The following is a 21,397-nucleotide window of genomic DNA, read 5'->3' on the forward strand; positions in this document are numbered from 1 at the left end:
CGGGCGCCCAGTTAGCTCAGTGGGTAGAGCTGGCGACCCATGTACCGAGGCTGAGTCCTTGCTGCAGCGGCCCAGGGTTCGAATCCGACCTGTGGCCCTTCGCTGTGTGTCATCCCCTCTCTCTGCCTCCCTTTCCTGTCTGTCTTCAGCTGTCGCTATCATAAAAAAAGAAATAGCATTGGTTGCTTGTAAAATATCAATCACAGTATAGCAGTCCTAAATTGGTGTCTAACCCTAACCCTCATATGTAGCCAAAAAAATACAGGTAAAAAAAGCAAAAAAAGATATCCCCTTTCCTAAGGAAAAAAGAGTAATATGATTAATAATTCTTGCACAAAATGTTTGACTTTTTATTCAAACGTAATGGTTAAAAGGAAACAAAACAGAGTAGCAGTCATCTGGAGATGTGTCCCTCAAGGAAAGTCCAGAGTAAGACTTTAGAAATGGCAATAAACAAGCAAATCTAACACCCAACATGGAACTGACGTATCCATGGGGTTGAAAGCGGGTGAAGGCAAAGGGAATGCAGCAGACTCCTGCCCAGATGCTGAGGTGTAACTGGGGTAGAAATTACACACAGACCTCTCCCCTCCCTGTGGTACCTGAGGAAACCCCAGATACTGCAGGAAAGACACTCTGAGCCCAACAGGCCTTCAGTCGGCCCTTTGAAAGAGGAGATCTGAAGTGGAGACGAGTCTGAGGCTTTCAAAGACTCAGTTCTTTAGGTTCCCTTCATGTCTCACCGGATTTCATCTCCATCTTTCTCCTTCTGTTTGTCATTCTTTTGTCATTCTTTACTTTTTTTATTTCTTTTACGCTCCTGTTTTGTCCCTCTGAGCCTTATTTGACGTGAATCATTGCTAATGATTAGTTAATTTTAAGTTAATGTGCTCGATGGTCATTTTGTTATCAAACTGACACTGTATGTTTTTTTTGTTTTTTTTTCCATAGCACCAGATGGATCCTTCCAGCAATTTCTACAACTACAGAACAGCGCTGAGAGGAGCCACCCAGAGATCGATCACTGCCAACAGCAGCAGAGAAAAGGTGAGGCCTCAGCACACAATGATTGTATGATTGAGCTGCATGGCCTCTTTTCGTAGAATGATCATAGAAAATGATCTCCTGAATTTTAAACATTTGAATATAATCTCAACTTTTTCATTTGGTTCACGGTTAGCTCAGCTCCCATCTGAATGCAACACGCTGGGCAGGACTCAGGAGTGCAAATTAAATTTACATGCTGACATTTAATGTGCAGCTTGTTAAATAGAGATTGAAATTCTAGCAAAACCACCATCACTGGGAAATCACATTTGGAGAAAGTCTGAGTCTAGTCAGGTCAATGACAGTTAATGAAGTCCAACTTACCAAAAAGTCAACAAACATTTCTTTTGTACAAACACATCCAGTAGCTGCGGTTTATAAAATCCACAAACTTTTAAACATCTGCACTCCAGACTTTGGTTTACATTTCATACATTTTGCTGAGCTAACATCCTCATCTTGCTAAAGACCACTTGACAGCTGCTAGATGAACCAAAAGTGACCTCTCAGTATCAGAATAAGCACTCTGACCACTGGACCACCCTGGACAAAGTGTTGGTGACGCATGTTGCAGCAGAGATCCTTTGTGCTGATTACAGTTATGTAAAAACTTGAGATGCTTATCACACCGCTTTTTAACTTCATGTGCTGCAACATGGAACTTGAGGGAGGGGAAGGCAAAGCAGAATAACGAACCATAGCGCTGTCATTCCTTGTGCCTTGTTATCGTCTGGGAGCGGCGTTCCCATCGTGCTTACAGCATCAGCAGCCGTAAACACGAGCGCAGCGGACTTGGACGGAGAACAGCGGTTGCATAACCACGTAGCCCAGAGGGGGGACACAGAGGTTGAGTTATAAGTGGGTCAAGATATGAGGAGGGTCTTGGTTTCCTCCTCATCAAACATGTTGTGTTTTCCTCAACAAGGGAAGAAAGAGAAAAAACGGTTGCCTGCCAGATCACATAGTGTTCTCTGCTGCTTCTTGAGTTACCCGCCCTGAATCTGAACCAGCACAGAGCTCGTGGGCTGTCAGACGTTAGTGGTTAGTCTCTCCTCGTACATCACATGTTGAATAATGTGTTTTTTTCATGGAGACAGAGTGTACTGTCAATATGTATCTGGCTCCCTGAGGTTTGTGAGGGATGTTTTTTCGGAACTCAGGAATGCAAACATACCCGGGCAAGAGGTCGGGGTCATGAAACGGAAAGTTCCCAAGAAGTCTGGTATGTTCTTGCCCTTGTGGCCTCTCCTTTATAAGGAGGGGTGGGGGGGTTGTTTATGATCTCCTCTAGCCATCCACAGTGCTGTTTACTTTGTCAGAGCCGGCATTCATGCTTCATTTGGATCCAGTTTTGCTGTAGTTCTGTTCTCTGCTGTGAGGACACAGAGATTGAAATCTTCCGACAGTTGTTGCTGTGTTGATTACTTTGTGAAATAACATTTAAACAAAATGTTAAACAGCTGATCTGAGGCAGACTTGGTATATCACATGTTTGGTTGTACAGCAGCAGAGAAGAATGTAGAAAATATTCCAGTTCACACCCAGTTACATCACACGAAGTGCTTCCAGACCCTCAACATCCCAGATGTGTCCAGCTGTGAAATCGACTTCCTTTCTGTTCCTGTTGGGCACCTTTTTTCCTCTAAAAGCAGAACATGTTTGTACAGACGTGTGCATGCATGACAACAGTCTCCAGATTGGGCATACGAGCATGTCCTTGTAAACATCCTGCTCCTACAGAGCCCTCAGAGTACACTGTGTGCAGACTCCCTGACTTCACTGACATCAAGTTAACTAGTTGTCAGCCGCACTCAGATTTTGTCGAAGGATGGTGTGGAGGCACAATTTCACAGAAACAAGCTTACAATACAAATCAGCCAAGAGCAGATAAAGAGAAATCAGATGGATTCACTGGCTCGACAAAACGACTATCTTGTGAAGAGACCTAATTAGGAAAGGGTGTGTGGGGTTTATTCAAGTGCAACCTCTGATACAATCAATATGACTTTGGTTAAATAAAACACAGAGCGCAACAAAAATGTGCATTTGATACATTGCTGCTACCCCCTCTGGTATTTAATCTCTTAAAAGCTCCACCATCATGAATGTTTGATAATATTGGGTGGGGATGTGTGGGACTGTCAGGAAAGAGTTTTCTTTTTTTATAGGTCACTGTGCCAGATTGCAGCAGTCTCTCGACACACAGGAACAAAAGTGGTGTTTATTTATCAGCCACGGCAGCTGATAAATGCCATGTTTAACCAGCCAGCCAGTTTAATTTCCTGAGAAGAGAGAAAAGTGCCCAGCAGTGTAAAATTGACTGTTATTTGAATGGAGTCTGGTGCTTCTTCCACACCTTGCTCTCCATCAACATCTATGTTAGTGCTCAGACACGCAGTGACCTGAATCATTGTGAGGGTGGCGATGAATTATTTACGGGGCTTTAAAGGGGAATTCTTCTTCTCTGGAAAATCTATTCTAATTTCACTTCTCTATTTTTGGTTAGAGAAATTTTGTTTTAAGGTTATTAAAGGTTGCATTCATACATGCTGCTACAGGCCTGTAAGAATGGAACATTACCGAGTATCTAATGATGAAGATGTGTTTATGATCAGAACAGAAGAGGGTCTGTTTTTCCCAGGAAATGAACAAGAGATCCTCTTTGTCTATTGTAATCCTTTTCCTTTTGAATCCATGTTTATAAAGACCACACACCTGTGAGTCATATGGAAATCCCCCTTCACATCTTCTCAGCGAAATTAAATCCCATTCACTTTCTGTTGTCTTGCAGATTGTCATCCCTTTCTTCAGCCTGCTCATTAAAGACATCTACTTCCTCAACGAGGGCTGTGCAAACAGGCTGCAGAACGGGCACGTCAACTTTGAGGTAAACCGAATTTAAAATTCCCCAGGGGAGTTTCCTCAGCAACAGATTACACCAGATTTACTTTTTTTCCCACAGCTGACTTCTCTGTGTCAGAAAACAGCGTCACTATATTTACTACACATGGCAACGGATGCTTTTTATTTCCACTTCCCTAAAGAATAAAGAAGTCAGTCTTGAGTGTGTAAAATACAGCTGCGTTTCCATGGAACAAACCTACTGACCAGTGACCAAAGACTCATAAGTATTTCCACTGTTCTTGGGTCACAGCTACACTGAGTCAGACACTATTTTAAGGATTCATTCTATCTTGGGTATTTATCCAGTACATTTGAACACATTAACACTTCAGAACAGCTACTATAACCACAGTGTTATGTTAGGTCACTTGGGCAGCTTCAGTGGAGCCCTTCAAGGTTACATACCTTGCGCAAAGGCAGTGTGACAGTAATATTTGGAGCATGGAGTAAAGTAGTAATAGTCAACTATGCATAGACTGTGTAGTATAGACCCTTAAACATGTTGCTTCCTTCTGAATATGAACCTGTATCGTCTGTCTTTGGTTTTATTTCAGAAATTCTGGGAACTCGCCAAACAAGTGAGTAAGTTCATGACCTGGAAGAAAGTGGAATGTCCGTTTGAGAAGGATCGCAAGATTCTGCAGTACCTGCTGACTGCTCCAGCGTTCACGGAAGATGGTACGCTTATAAATGAATGAATGGATTATAGGATCTTTGTGCATAATTAATTGGTTACATTTTGCAAAATACGCTTTCTGGCCAAGTGTTAGTTCACATTGATACCACACTAATGTCTGTATGCTAAATAGTATTCATTTAACATCAGTATCCTGAACTGCAATTATGGTCAACATATGATTTCTGGTCAGTTAGGTGTCCAAAATCAAATATTATTTGACTTTTTCAACCCGCATGTCAGACATAGTTTGCATTAACTTGAATCATGTGTTTTTCTACAGTGACAGCAACACATTATCGAATAAAACATTGCTGTTACTAAAGAAATCATCAGTTTACTTCATACCAAATTATAACCAAATAGGTGATTACACCAGTCAGTACTGGAGTGCAGGTGTAAATCTTGGATGTAAATGAATAACCGCAGAAAACACAGTGATGCACTCTATGTTCATTGTCCTTTGATAAGCTATAGTAAACCACAGACCGAATGATTTTTGTTTCCTACTAAGCCACAAATCCACATACACCTTGTTATCACCTCTCATACTCGAGCAGCTACTGATAGTCTCGGTCTCCTTTTTAATCCACATCAAAGTCGTGTGTAGCTGGCTTATCGTCGTCTTATCAGAGAGAGACGGGGAGCTCTGTGAAATCCTCCTGACACTGAAGTGCACCGACTGAACTGACCAATCGGCTCTTCTACAGCCGATAGTGAACATCCTCTTGTGAACCAATCTGTACATAGACAGAGAATCAGAGTGTGCAAGGGGAAGCAGGTTTATTTGACCCATCCCATCCAAAATCTGTTGGAAAAAAAAAATAAAAATCATTAAATAGATAAATCGATCCAGTTCAATGGATCGTTACACCCGTACTATTGAGCCAGGGTCATGAATATTATGATCCTTAACTGTAAGTCAAGGAAATCAGACGAGCCAATAAGATCAGTCAGTTCATCCCAGCGATCAGTTTTTCAGGATGGATGTCATGTCTTCAAGAAATAACTTCAGAAAAGCTAATGTTTCTTTGATGTTCTTATTGCAGCGTTGTATCTGGCATCCTATGAGAGCGAAGGTCCTGAGAATAACATGGAGAAGGACAGATGGAAGTCTCTGAGGTGTGTATGAACCCCCCCCCCCCCCACACGCACACTCACCCTCAGGGTTTTAGTCTTTCAATCACGGCTGTCACCCCACATTGCCTCCTGCTTCCCCACTGACCATGCAGACCCGGAGGGATGTAGGTCACACACTGATGCTGACCTGCACGCTATTCAATAAATGCATTAAACGCACATACATGCGCGCATACACACACATACACACACACACACACGGGTGCCCATCATTCTTCTTTGTCACACCATCGCTTGCATAGACACACGTAAAGGACATCAGTCATTTTCACACAATTACATCCTATTACGCACACACACCGAACCCCCCTTATGACACAGCACTCTGGACGTTTGTGTGTATGTGAGAAGATGGATGAGAGAAAATAGTCTTTGTTCAGTCGGCTCTAACTCATTGAAGAAAGCCCTAGAGAGCTGACAGAGGGATATTTCCTCTTGCTTCAGCATCACACGCTGAAGTATAATTGACACAAACTGATTCAGGGACATTGGGTTTTTCCGCAGTGACAAAATGGGTCATCCAGCAATCATGAGATCTGTCTGGGGCATCACTTCCATGAAAAAATTAAGTCAATGGAATAAAAGTGAAATAGGTTTAAAACTGTGCGAACTTGCTGTAAGTGAAAAGGTGTCGATGTAAATACAGATGATGAGCAACAATGAAAAACTACAAACAACAAATAAAAAGAATACAGTCCAGCTGTGTAAAAAATCCTCACATTTTTAACTACTAAATGTGATTCTCAGCTTTATTGATTAGAGGGCTCACAGTACTCTTACCAGTGAAAGTTTTATGTTTTAACCTCTCTGTGTCTGGCAGCTTTTTTCTTAAGAAAGATTCTCTTGCATAAGAAGCTATGCATTTAACATTAAATATTTATTTGGCAGATATGGAAGACAAGCCCCAGTAGTTAGGGTGCCTAGCAGTAGCCATCTTTGCCAAACAAAGACCGGATCGCCACCTACAGAAAGTTGTATAACTTAAAAATATATTAAAAATGAAGAGTCATGTTTGAGTTGATGGAGACCAAAGCAGAGCTGAAAGTGATAATTGGACAGAAGCACAACAGTTTCCTAATCAGGGCTGTATGTTTGCCAGCTTGTTGTAGAATTCTCCTGCTCTCTATATGTCTAAAATATATAAATGAATGAATCTTAAAAGTACAAGTAAGGAAAAATATATTCTCATGTGTTAAACTCATCCAAACACAGCTGACTTACAGTTTTCAGAAGTTTACAGAAGACCTACTCTTACAAGGGAGGAAAAACAAAACAAAAAACATAGAAACACATATAAAAATAAAGCTAGTATTTATGGCCAGTGAACACATGATTCAGAGCTGACAGTCATGCTGCAGGTTGCCAAGAACTGACCCCACACACACACACACACACACACACACACACACACACACACAAGCACTCATATATAGACATATGAATCAGATCTACTGGCAAGGGTCAGAGGTGAGAGCAGGTTTTGGACCCAGAGCCCTGTGGGCGTTGGGTTAAACCCAGCCAGGGTGAATCCACTGTGGTTTGTGTGTGTGGTCACGTTTCCTGATCGCCTGCCAACCCTATCTGCATCCCCCCCGAGCCTCGCCTCCACTGCGACACGATCTGTCACTTTATTGTAGCCGAGCGGCGTCAGCAGAACGTGCTGCTCAGCTCTGCAGACTCTCTACACACATCACCCCTAGAAATCCACAACACGCAAACTGTTGCTGCGACTAACATTCTGTTTATAACTGAAAAATTACACTGAGATCTGTTTGGGTTTTTTTTTACATATTGCTGAGCAGGAAAGGTGATTATATATTACCAAGTCTTGCATGTTAAGAACTCTTAAAACAAATAAGTCATTTCTATCTAATATGACACATCAGAGGATTATCTTCTGACGTTAACGTGCTTCTGTCTTCTCTCCACAGATCCACTCTGCTAAGCAGGGTCTAAAGTTCTGAAGAAACCAGAATGATGACAAACCTGACAAGCGAGCCGTGCCCTGTAGACGCCGCTGTTGTCCAAACAAAGTATCCCCGTGTTGGAAGGGAAACGACAATCTCTACTTTGGCTGGCGAGGATCTTTTGTGTTCCCCCAGCTTCAGATTTCTAATAAGCTCTGCTTTTCCTTACCCTCTTGCTCTTTGTGCTGTATATTTCAGGACAGCTGTCTTTTTTTTTTCATCTCTTTGTATGACTTTGTAGTCTTTTTGAAAAAAAAAAAAGAACCCTGATAAACCTTCTGTGAGCGTTAATGGAGTCATTGGGGTTGTTGGGGTTGTTGGTGGTCCCCCCCCCCGACACTAGTTTTCAACAAGTTCTTTTCCACTGAAGCTACAAAGTTAGCTGCTGGTTGGCTAACTCAACAGAAACGCTACTGTCGCTGGTTCCATAAGCCAGCATTCTTTGTACGGAGAATTCAAACCTTTCCCGCAACACTGTTCATCATTATGCTAGCTATTATTTGCTTTTGTTTGTTTGTTTGGTTTACTTTCCTTTTGTACAATACCTGAGTATCTCTCACGTCATGTTTTCTGAAGGTTTTGTTAATTGTTATGTGTAAGAAAAAAATGCACTGGTTGCAATTTAAAGATTAAGAGTAACTGAGTTTTCTTGTTTGTTTGTGTTGTATAAAGTTTTGTGATTTTCGTCAACAGGAAGCAACACTTCCCTCGTTTATCTTTGACACACTCAGGGCCTCAGTATGCTTCGGATGCATTAAGGTGTCAGTAAGCTTCAACCAAAGAGGGTTTTAGATGATGTTCAACCATACGGCGTAGGAATTGCGGGTTTGAGATGCTGTTGGATGCTCTGACAAGCACTTCATGTGAAGCATACTGGGGCCCTTTAGCAGAGAGCTTAAATGGAAGGTGTGATGATAGTGTGTTTCCTGTTGTTCTTGATAATCAGTGTTTAAAATAGCCCACAGGCTGGCTTATGTGCTCAGCAGCAGAGGGCTACTATTCATACTTTCCCCTTTTGTTCCTGCTCTGATGTAGAAAATGAGTGTGGTTGTGCTGCCCCCTGGTGGTTCAGTTAGAAAAGTGAATGGATTTCATGTGTTTGAATAATGTGAACCGAGGATTTCTGTTTAAACCCTAGACATGCTAAATAATATCCTGTTTATGTTTTTATTTTTCATATTAAAAAGTAATGTTCCCACCGTATGTTTTATTTATAAATCTATTTGTGTAGTCACATTATGTCCTCATGCCAATATGTACTATTATTTTATTGTTATTTAATTTTGTACTAGGTACATGACATGCTTAAGTAGTCCTTTATTATTTTTTATACAAGTTTGTATGGAACACTTTTTTCAAGGTACTAGCTCAGAGCATGAAGTTAAATACTTTTGACTGATATCTGCTTTGCCTTGCTTTGCTCCTCCCTCAACACTGAGCGCTGTTGTGGTTTATTGTACATACTGTTTCTTTTTTTCCTCCCTGTGTTCATTCATTTGTATTTGGACTGTTAAAATGGAATAGCGGAACCGTTTATAAATGAATTAGTAGTGTTTAAAAGAGAGTTAATAAAATGTTTAAAAAATATGAACTGACTGGGTCTGTTAACTGCTTTTGTTTTCTTGTCACGTGGGAACACAGCATGTGTGAGGGAAAAAAAAAAGGTCATTAGTTCACTTACTAGCTTTTTGAAGCTTTATACTGCTGAATGTCACAGAAAGCTAATAAATGTTTGATTACTTCTACTTATTCCTCAGTCAAATATGCTTTAATTTCCTTTCAGGATATTTTGAAGTATTGGTTACAGATTAAACTACACAAAAGGATTAAATAGTTAATACATTTCCGTTCAGATTATCAATTGTTAGATTCTCAGTTTACACATACAAATATTTATCAGGAAGATGTAAATTTGTGTTTGATATTTGGGAAAAGGGTCAATATAAAAGACACTACACAGTGGACTGACACTTAACGCAGCTCAATAAAAAATAAAAAATAAACTGTGAGGAGACACTGGGGATCGAGGTGGCTACTGTAACAAAATTAAGAAAATGATTAAGTACCTTTAAGGCTTTCATAGTAAATTAATTTAGAAGCCTTGGTAGGTCCCTGTTTTGGTATATGCTATACTGGACACTACTGGCTCTAGCTTCTCACAGTAAATGATGCATACATTTGTTTTTAATGAAAATAAATGATAAAAGCAAAGTTATTACCATTCAGCATGTGTTTTCTTTCCACTCTGATCTGTAAGGACAAAGCAACACAGCTTCATACATGTCTAACATCATGAAAGGTTCTGACCCTCTGTTCCGGGTGCTGTTAATGAGCCAACTTTCCACTTTTGTCACAGACACTAAAACACTCGGCTGACACAGTGTAGATTTGTTTTGTCTGCCCAGATATATTCTTGTGGCACAAGTAATGTATCAAAAGGTTAAGAGCAACACCGCAAAGAGGACTTCATGCAGAGAAAAGTAGACTCACTAGGTAAACTGCTGGGGTCCCTTTGGCATGAGGCGTCACAGATTGGCTGTTGGCAGTTTACAACACCCAGGAACAGACTGCATGAAAATAAACGTATAACAGCATTAAAAATCTGGATCCGGTGTGGACCAATCAATATGGCGGCCTCTGTGGAAGACAACCCTCTCCCTGTGTAATTAAAAACATCATTCAGATGATCATACACCAATATTACACACTGGACCTTTAATAGATTACCATATCATCATACCAAATCCTAAATAACATCTTATGCAAACTGACATGGAGACATAATTCAGTATGAGTCAGGGACCTGGAAAACAAATCTAGTAAAGAATTAAAAGAAGTTCTGTTCCCCTATTCCAAAAAAAGAAGAAAAATCTATAAATATTGGAAGGTACAGAACTTTCTTGGAAGTAAAACAGAAATATATGAAGGGGTATTATAAAATGCTGTGTAAGAAGAAACATAAACTTTATGATCAATATTTGAGGAAGACACTGAGAAAAGACTGAACTAATGTGATCATGTTTTCTGCTGATGTTGGACTTGAATGGATGGAGGCAGAAAACAAACACACAAATCTGGCTCCACCAAGTGACCAAATGCAGTTAATGCAACTGACAGTGTTGCTGCTGAGTTACACTTCTGCCACTCAATATACAAAATGTGAGATGAATAACTAATAAACTCATTACTTATGAAAAGAACCAATTTTCTAGCAGAGATATGATTAATGTGTGCAGTCACAATCACATCACACTTTACCATGCTGCGATCACGCTTTGGTTGACACCTGCATGAGAAAAAGACGGCATCATCATAATTAATCATTTGTACTAGTTTAGTTGTTGCTATTGTTGTTGCTGTGACTCTTTATCTCAACATTTATTATCACATTCAAGATATATTTTTTTCACAATTTCCACAACATCATGTCAGTAGTTCAAACAATGATATTATTGCATAACACTTAAACATTGCGTTATATTCAATAGCATTCACAACTGACACACAAAGGTGTTTAAAGTGTAATGCATTGGGGTTCAAATAATATATTAGACCACACTGTTCAAATATGTGCATAGTAACAATATCCTGCCTTACTCCAGTGTGAAAAAACATGATGAAATGAAAACATAATATGATGCTTATAAACATCATGCAGTGCAATACATCATGTTTTACTATTCTATGGTCCGCACAAAATGACAACATACACTATGATGTTATCACATCATCGTCCTAAACACTACTCATCAAGAATATCATGAGAAAAGATAAAACCTTTATTGATCCCCGCAGGGAAATTCAGTTGTTGTCATCATGTGACATGGGAAGTAGTGGTGCCAACAAACCTCACACTTACATAATCACATTTAAAAACTCAAACTAAAGCCTGGCATTCAAAACAATTAACACACACAGTAATAGGACAGTTAGAGTTAACATTTAGAAAACACTATGTCATAATATATTAGAAAACCTTCAACATATTACTATTCTGTGGCATTTTCTTAAGAAAATCGTTCACTAAATATACTACATGCAGTGCCGTAGTATGGTATCAAAAGAACTACAAGGCCTTTAGACACCAACAAGTCACACATATTTGTTTTATTGTTATTTCTGACTATCCTCTAATCTGTTACCTTCAGTTTTATACTTTTATGGGTCACAAGAAAATATGGCTTTCTTTCAAGTGGTCAGAAGCCCAAAGGTTATGAACCACTGTACTCAACTTTAAACCTTCCACCAATTACTGGTGACATGTTATCTTGTGGCAACTGGAGGTAAAAAGCTACTGAGCTTTTGCCCTTCTCATCAAACTTTTAACATATTAAGACAGACTTAAGAATTTTGGGTCTAAATGTCATCTTGCAACTAAACCGTACATACATACTGTAATATCCTGTCAGCTAACCAGTACAGTGAGGTTGTGGACACTGTAAACAACCTGAGGACACATAAACATGAGGAGCAAATGAAAACTACAAACAGAATGTCAACTACACTGACTGTCTGGATGTGGGGTGGCATGGTTACAAACCAGCCACCAAGGTTCAGTTCTTCCAATCTCAATATTTCTTCTGCCAGAGTGCCCTTAAGCAAGTTACTGAAGCCCTATATAACATTATAGAGTCAGCTAAAGGCCTTTATTGTAAGCAGGTTTGCTCATTTAATATATGCCCTCTGATCATTTGCCAACCTCTCAGATTTCCTCTCAGGTTCAGGTTGGGATGGGTCACTGACCTGGATTAGTTTGCTGTGGTCTGAGTGCTGCAGCTGAATCAGGTTTGGCCACCTGCCATTATTGTTCTGTCCCTGTCAATAAAATGTGCTGCAGGCCAGGCTACTCAGACTGGCGTCAGAGACAAACACACTGGGAAAACCAATTAATCATTTCTGAATCTGAAAGCCAGCAGCTTTGGGTTGCAGACTTTAGCTTGTACAAAAAGAGTAAAATGCATCACATGACCACAGAGAGCAAGAGGAGACAATGATCAGATTAAAGGAAATATATTGAGTATTGCACTTAATTGTCTCCACCCTCTCTCTTTAATTGAATCGCTTGTCTTTTTTCCAACTGTTCTGACGAGTACTTCTATATAAAGACTACATGTAGTGTGAAAGGTGTCAGAGTCCCCACAGTGAGTTATCAGCAAAAGGGTTCCCTTAGGTCTACGTAGCATTTTAGCATCTTTCAGCTCAGCCCACAACTTTACTGCTCTGGCTCACCCTCACCGCTCTCTTCCCAGCAGTAGCAGCAGCAGACAGCTGAGCAAACAACTGCAATGAACCTGTACGCTACCTGCCCAGCACCAAACAGCAGACAGACAAAGTTAGCAACTAGCTGGTGAAGGAAGTGGAACATCTAGCAGCAAAGATCCAGATTTTTTTGTTTATACCATAGTGGTGCAGATCAAACTGAAGCCAAAAGGAGAGAGAATATTGGACTTGTTGGCCTGAGTGGCCAGAAACAGAACTCCAAATGAATCATAATGTTGCTGTGTGTCTGCTGAATGTGTAACCATATAATTTGTGTGCTAGATGTTGTGTTTTCATGTTGTTCTACCGGCCCCAAGTGCACCTCCAAAAACAAAGCAGCTTTAAAGTGAGCCCATGTAAATTTAGCTAAGCACCATCAATTGTGGCCACAAGTTACAGTTACAGGATAATGATCAATGCTAAAACAGAGCCTAATCGTACAGAAGAGTCATTAAAGGGACCAGTGTGTAGGATTTATGCCACCTAGCAGTGTAGTTGTAGTTGCATCCTCCCTTCACGTCATTCTAAAAAATAACAAAAATATAACAATTATTATTAAAATTATATTCCATTTCTGCCTAAATGTTACACATTGGAATCTTTATGTCCGACAACTGAGTCACTAATGTTGGTTACATGGCATCATCCATCCAAAAGTTTAATGTTAGCTAATATTAGCCACGATAAGCTACTGGTCATAGTAACGCTGTTGTAGCAGCAAAACCATTGTGTTGACTTGAACAAGGTTGCGTTCCATTTTTTATTAATTTAACAGGGATAAAAGTTACATATCCAAACTTTAAAGGAAGCTCCCTGATGCAAGATTTGGATTTATTTAGATTTCTATTTAGATGCTTCTTTTGACAAACAATTAAACTAAGGGCATGAGGCATGATTCATAGCTAAGTGGGCCTGTTGATGCCATCTCAAATAGCACTTTTTCTCTACAACCTACGTGTTTGAATGTGTGAACAGCTATGCTTTTTGTTACCAGTGTCATGTTTACTGCTCATCTCCTCTCCTGAGAAACAAAAACATGAATCAAAACATGAATCATATACACATACCATTTTGCACTTATCCTGTCTTTTCCCCCCTTTTTTTATCAATGATCTTTTTAATGTAATGCTTGTCTGATTGTGTATGTTATGACATGTCAGAAAAAAAGCTGTTATTATTTGGAATTGGACTAGTTATTTCTATATTTTGAGAAAGCTCCTGGGTGGTTTTAAGGTCCCGTTTGGGATGAAACCTTTAAGGTGACTGTACTTGCTATTGGTGATTTTATTCATCAGATTTCTGGTTTTCCTGGTTGGATCAGAGGTTAACAACATAAATATTATGTTTTGAATTTCATTTAATGTTAAAGGTGTCCGCATCAGTAACTTAAAACACTTCTTTTTAGCCTCATTATCACAACCAATAAACTTTCTGAGCTGACTTTACCCAAATACACAAACGCATAATTCTTATATAAATAAAAAACAAATACAAACGGGGTCTACGTCGCTCACACCGGACCTGACCTGCCAATCATACTGGTTGCCGCGCACGCGTGAACGCGCACGGCCGAGGTGGAAAAAGAGCGCGCCCGGGGGAGAGCGAGAGACAGAGGCAGGAGAGGATGCGACCGGCGCTGTTGATGGACTGTTTCTCTACGGATGCTCGAATGTGCAAACACATTATTTCTTCTTTTAAAGCGGCTCCCTGGTTTGTCTGAAGGCTGTGGAAACTGATCAAGTGAGTACTGAGATTCACTGTGAACTAAACACGGATTTATTTATCCCTCACATCTCTGGAGGAGAATGACGAGGCATCGGAAGTTGCAGGTGCATGATCCTCTGAGGAGATGTTTCAATAAGTAAACTTAACCGAGAGAGTTTTTAATTACCTTCACGCAAGAAAATAAATACATAAAATGGTGGGTTATATTGTTTGATATGGGAAGTCCTCACTTGTATGCCAGCGCCTGTTTCTGGAAATCTTTGATCTGCCAGTCAGAGTTGAAGCTTTAAAACAAATGGAGAAAATGAGGGCAGTTTCTTCAGTAATCTCTCTAAATAGGTTTATAAATGATGTAACTGATTTGGATTTTCAGAATAATGCTGGGAGAATGTGATGATCTGACATCCACTCACTGTATCCCAGCAGGAATGTCATGAATAAAGTCTACTGTATGTGTGAGTGGGCGGCAGTCCCAAACAACAAAAACAAGATTGTTCTCTGACATTTTCTCCCATGTCCACTATTACTATGGGGACAGAGACATGCTTTAAAGTTCACTTTATAGAGTTCAATCATATTGTTAGTCATTTTGATAGATTTTACCTTTTTTACAAGCTTCCTGAGCAGCTCTTCCTTCATTGCGCTCAGATAGGGAGTGACTGTTGATGTAATGTAATACTTCCTGCCTTCTGAATAATAAATGGAGGAGACACACTCATTGACCATTATATACTGATTTGCTCCCTTTCCTCTCACTTTCCATCTTTCTCCAGTTTTCTCTCCTCAGCTCTTTTGTTTGAAACCTCACTCCCAGCTTCCTCAAACAGACCTTTTTGTGCTAAATGTCACTGTACTGCTGGAAAAGCTTGCTTCTCTTTGATAACGTTTCAATCACTTCAGCAAATATTGACTTGGAACGTCTCTCGTCTCCTCAGGTGATAAGATGGGGAACGGTTCGATGAAATCGAAGCGTTACAAACACACAGACGGCCCCTGTGCTGCTGCCAACTGCAGAGCGCACAAAGATAACGGTGGCGGGTTTAAAAACTCGCCCCTGGACTCTCTGAGGGCCCGAGTGGACGAGCTGGAGCGAGAGGGCAAGAGGAGAGACGAGGAGCTTTGTGCCAAAGAGCAGCAGATCAAAGGTCTCCAGGAGCAGCTAGCCAAACAGACGCGAGCTCTGGCCGAGCTGAGCGAGGAGCTGCAGAACAAGTGCATCCAGCTCAACAAGCTGCAGGACGTGATGAAGAACCAGAGCGGGGCCGCGGTATGTCTGGCATCGAGGCCCCCTTCCATCAAAACCGGCGGCAAGAGCAGCCCCAACCTCAGTGTTCGCATCAAGGAAACCCTCAATAGAAGGAAAGGCGCCAAAGCTGGAGTGTCTGCTGAGCCCACATCCAGGACCTACGACTCCAGCAGCCTGCCAAAGTTCTCCTTTGAGAAGGCAAGGGTGCCGAAGGATGCAAGGTGAGAGGTTTGTTTTTAGGGAGGTTCAAAAGCACAAAAAGAAGATGAAAATAAGGCCAGACAGGAATCAGTTAAAAGGTTCATGATACCCTCAGGCTCAATCCATCTCAGCCAAGTGGAGGAGCACGATAGAAAAGGAGAGTTTAGTGATTTCTGTGTGATGATAATCAAAAATCATAAAAACTCCAAGATTTCTGAGCTGCTGGTCAGTGACTTTAAGACAGGATCGATAAAGACAAAATAGATAAACAATACTTGGTCACTTCATTGTGAAGAAGAATATTTTTTTCCATCTAATGTCCATTTAAGTAGTTTACTGGTTTACTCCATAAAAAAATGTTTTTACCAGTTTGGTGTGGAAGAACCTAACCTGACTGGCCTGCACAGAGCCCTGACCTCAACCCCCCTCCAACACTGCTGGGATGAACCAGAACGCCAACTGTGAGCCAGACCTTGTCACCCAATGTCTTGGGCTTCACTGATGCTAAACTGCTGGAAAGCCTCAAACCGGGACCGTTGGGGTTGTTAGCAGCAGAATAAAGCCCATGGTTTTTGACAAAGATATTCCATGAAAACATATAGGTTTCATATTTTGTGTCTACATACTTCTGGCCGTGTAGTGAAGATTTGCTACTCGCTTGAAACAAAGAATGGCTTTTCCAGTTTTGGTTATTATATCCCTATTTGCAACTAATGTTTAAATGCACACAATGGTATTGATTTATTTCCTTAAAAAAGTATCTCTATTCCAACAGGTATAACATTTCTTTCTAATAAAGGAGGAGCTCCACCTCTCCTATAAAAAACAATTACCTTTTTCCCAACTGTTATTTCATTGATCTATGCTAGCCGTCAGTGTTACAGTATGTCCCACCCCACCAGAAAGTATATCAAATTAAGAGAGTAAGTTGATCTCAGAATTCTGCCTCGTGGGGTATTAAGGCTTCAAGCCTAAAAGAAAGAAAGAAAAAAGAAAGAAAGAAAAAAGATATTAAGGGTCATTTAGATTGACAAAAGATGCTAAAACATGGCAACAAGTAAGGACTGAGGGAGCAAGAATTGCAAACCATCAGAGCACTCAACTTGTGTAAGCTGCCCAGTAGCTGTGAGCAGGCAATGTTTACAGAGCCGAAACTGAAACAGGATTGCTCCGTGATCTTCTGCCTGTAATACTGCTGAACTACTGTGTGTGGGATGCAGTTGCAGGTGTCCTGTCCTTCTCTAATAACTATATTTGATTTTGAGTTACATTGAAACTTGAAAAGTTAGAGACTACTCGAAAAACCTGACAAAAATACATTTTGAGACTGTACTTAATACCACTCTCATATCTGCCCCTTTATTGGCTCAGCAGTTTGCCAAGCAACCAGCGGTGAGATCCAGTAAGTTACTGGTTACGGACAAGACATAATCTGATGCGTAACCCCCCAATAAAACAGTAAACTGACATATTTATACTTTGGTTTTTGTACAGGTGAAAACAAACAAGATATATTGTGGTAATTAGATGTGCTAGTAGGTAAATTTATTACCTTTGGACAGAGCCAGGCTAGCAGTTTCCACCTGTTTTCAGTCTTTGAGCTAAGCTTCTGCTTGCTGTAGCTCCATCTTCTCACCACTCTTAGCCAGAAAGCAAATAAGCTTATTTCTCAATGTGTCAAAGCATCCCTTTAATCTTTCCTGTCTGTTTCATTCTGCTTTACTCAGTTCTGCTTTTCAACCCATATAGCAAAAGGAGCCCTTCTTACAAGTGTTCAAAAAGCTGGTGTTGGAGGTTGGTCCACTTTATGACTTTTTGAAGCTTTCATGTGTCATCACCTGACAGAAGTGTGAAAGGTGTGGTCATATACTGTACGTTCAGAGGTCTGAGCATATCTAGAGGCAAAGGCAGCTAGACTTGCTGTTTGGGGTAAAGATGTTTGAAGACGCTTCAGTCCATAAAGCTTTATCAGCTCTAAAAGAAAACCTCTTTCACTGTTTTTACAAGTCAAATCAACTGTATTTAAACAGCCCAAAATTACAAATTTGTCTCAAAGGGCTTCATAATCAGCACAACATGTGACACCCTCTATTTTTACACCCTCAACCTAACAAAAAGCGTAAAGAAAAATTGTCCACACTGCTTTTTGGTCTTAGTTCAGATTCAGCTGTCACTGACAAGGTTCAAAATCTAAAAAAAAGTCTGTAAGAATCCAGACAGAAGGACACAAACACGACATCATGTCTATTTGATTTACCTTTAACACTCTGCAGTCCAGTCAACACATGCTGCCCACATCTCTTCAGCTCCTCTCTCCTCTGATTGGGCCATCAGCCACTTTTTCTATTACATCTCAAATGAGTGCAAACTCAATAAGTGCCTAGCTTATTTGTAATTTTAACTCAACCAGGCAAAGGAAGAGACTCATGTTTTACATTTGTTTTTGCCATCTGACAAGCTGTAGAGAGATCATTATGATCAAATCCAAATGTGTGACCTCCTGTTATGTCATATCATTTACTGTGCACACAAGCTCAGCAAGACAAGAAACAACACAAAAGCTTATTTAATGAGAGCAGTAAGTCTTGTTAGATTTTCCAACATGAAAGCCAAATTGCCTTTTGTCACAGTAAGTGTTCTTCATATTGTACAACATGAATACAGAGCTCTGCAGCGAATAAATGCGAGCATGCAGAGTCTCTCAACCTGATCCTCATGTTTAAAACATATGCTGCTAATAAGCTCAGCATGTATTATATAACCAAAACTAATGTAAATGAGGCAGGCTGGTACCCTCCTGCAGACTGGCCCTTTGAAACACAATACTCATCTTCTGTGAATGACAGTGTAACATGTTGCAGACTCAGGCAGAGTAATGACACAGCTAGGTGAGAGGAAAGGATGTGGGTTGAAAAATAAAGGACTGGATGTCATCTGCCCTCGTTTTATGAAGCCCAAAGTGATAATTTATCACACATGATAAGGTGGATAAACAGACCACCCACCACCTGCACCACTCGCCTCTCTGAGCAGCGACCGGGTCTCATGATCTATAGTTTGCATTCAACCGTGGCTCTTAACCTTTTCAGTTTACAACTCCCCAAAGGAAGTGATGTCTTCTTCTTACGGCCCCTCGCTGCAGCTGTTAAAATGCACAACGGTGAACTTTGACAGCTCACGATGATTTTATGTTTTTGCTGTTTCACTTGATTCATTGTCGGAAGGAGTCCAGAGGCTTCAAATAGTCATCTCCTCACAGGAGACAAAATATTTATCACGCAGACTAAAAACGTGGTGAGTAATGTGGACGTAGGCGTCCCGGTGGCTCAGGAACGTACCACATAGCTGCAAGCAGCAATGGAAGAAGGACTTAAAAGTATCCTTTACTTAAGGAAGTAGTAAAACTAGAATGGAAAAAAGTACTCCATTGTTAGTAAATGTTTTGAAGTTTTATCTCAGTTAACATAAAAGTACAAGGAAATAAATAAATAAAGATAAAATAAATTTAAATGTAAGTATGGTCAAGAAAATGGAAAGAAAGACAAAGAAAAACCAAAAAGACAGGAAATACAGAGGAAATAAAATAAAAATAAAGTAAAGAAAGACAGACAAAAACAAAGACAGAAGGAAGAAATAAGCAGAAAAGAAAGACTGATGAAGAATAAAAAAGGCAAGGGGGGTGGCAATAAATGATTGTTTTAGATTAATCTGTTGATTAATTTCTTTATTAACTGATGATGAATCATTTGATCTAAAATATCAGAAAATAGTGGGGAACAAAACTCAGTTACAATTAAAATGAAAAACATGGAAGACTAAGAAAACAGACAGATTTGAACAAATAAAAAAGCTGGGAGTGTTACTTTTTTGGCATTTGTGCTTTAAAAAAAAAGATATTGATTAGTAAATTAGTAGAAGCTGATCCATATTTAGTTGATCTCATAGTGAATGCAAAATCTGAATCTGCAAAGTAACAAGGAATAACATCTGTAGTTAACGGTAAACGTATTCTAAACAAAAGTGTAACTACATGGAAACATTAGAGCTGCATTACCTATAAACTGCACTTCAAGTACAGTCGGTTAAATATACTTTGTTACTTCTTACTACCTACTGCTACCTCTGCCTGTCCTGAGTTTTATACTGCCCAAAGGATCTTTATTTCTTTCTTTGGTTTCTCAACGCTTGTCTCTCTCCTGTCTCCACTTATAAAAACATGCACAAACGGCACAAAACAAATTGTGATCTATTATGATCTTACACCCTGAGCAACATTTAAATACACTACTTATTTTCACAGCAGAAGTCCCATTTCTTGTTCTCCCTCTCTTATTGTCTGTGAACAGTGTAAAGAAGCTGCTGACAGATGCCCTGAACAAGAACCAGTACCTGAAGAGGCTGGAGCTGCAGCAGATCAAAGACATGGTGGAGTGTATGTATGAGCGCACGTACCAGCAGGGAGAGTACGTCATCAAGCAGGGAGAGCCTGGGAACCATCTGTTTGTCCTGGCTGGTAGGTTCCGTCCTATCTGATCATCTTCTGCTTAGTTTGGAAATTAGCTTTTTCTGTCCGATTCCAGCAGAGGCTGATACACCTCAGATTACTGAAGACCGTACTGGTCAAACATCACATGACATGTAATGCCCAATAAGAAGCAGAAGCAACATGTGGAAGGTGCTTATGTTTAGTGAGGAAGCCGACAGTCTGCAACCTCAGCAGGTGATTTCACTGATGAGTTCTTCATCTCTACTTGTTGAGTGTTAATCAGTGGATGGAGAACAGAGAACCTGAGAACCTGCAGACTGTCGGCTCTCCTTTGGCCACCCCTGATCTAAAGGGACAAAACAAGCACATCATGGGTAGAACATCCTGGGAAATGACAAGTGCTTTGAGGGTTTGGGCACATTTTTACAGTTTTTCTTAATTGAGACTGCAAATGCATTCACTTAACTTGTATCTGGGTTTCTTCACACAGTTCTGTTTACACTGAACACTTACTTTTCTCACAGAAATTATGTTATATATATATTAATAGAAAACATGGTTTGCAAAAATGTTTAACACATTAAGTGTGGGTTTCCAGTAGATTTGGTGGAGGTCAAAAAATTGGTATATCGAGAAAATGCATCAAAATGCAAGAGCGAATAAATCATGATGTACTTAAACATCCATCAAAGAGACAAAAACATCAGATCTGTGTGGACTGATGAGGAGACTGTAACCTCCCTCCA

The 21,397-nt window shown here is 40.2% G+C and overlaps 2 protein-coding genes across 2 annotated transcripts in view; both read left to right on the forward strand.

Moving 5' to 3' along the window:
• The window catches only part of rasgef1ba (RasGEF domain family, member 1Ba), a gene marked incomplete in the record, with an annotated part of 28,652 nt that extends 19,327 nt beyond the window's left edge, over positions 1 to 9,325 (forward strand). Inside the window, 5 exon segments of the mRNA XM_035659212.1 lie at positions 952 to 1,047; positions 3,839 to 3,934; positions 4,506 to 4,629; positions 5,677 to 5,749; positions 7,699 to 9,325. Coding sequence (XP_035515105.1) covers positions 952 to 1,047; positions 3,839 to 3,934; positions 4,506 to 4,629; positions 5,677 to 5,749; positions 7,699 to 7,723 — 414 coding nt within the window.
• A 5,276-nt stretch (positions 9,326 to 14,601) lies between these two features.
• prkg2 (protein kinase cGMP-dependent 2) overlaps positions 14,602 to 21,397 on the forward strand; it is a 27,801-nt gene continuing 21,005 nt past the window's right edge. The window contains exons 1-3 of the mRNA XM_035657650.1: positions 14,602 to 14,733; positions 15,654 to 16,185; positions 20,512 to 20,678. Coding sequence (XP_035513543.1) covers positions 15,662 to 16,185; positions 20,512 to 20,678 — 691 coding nt within the window. The 5' untranslated portion in view covers positions 14,602 to 14,733; positions 15,654 to 15,661. The remainder of the gene's footprint in view (positions 14,734 to 15,653; positions 16,186 to 20,511; positions 20,679 to 21,397) is intronic.

The sequence above is a fragment of the Morone saxatilis genome, unplaced genomic scaffold (genome assembly GCF_004916995.1).
Source record: "Morone saxatilis isolate NCDOM2014 unplaced genomic scaffold, NCSU_SB_2.0 Contig16, whole genome shotgun sequence".
In the NCBI taxonomy this organism is placed as follows: Eukaryota; Metazoa; Chordata; class Actinopteri; family Moronidae; genus Morone; species Morone saxatilis.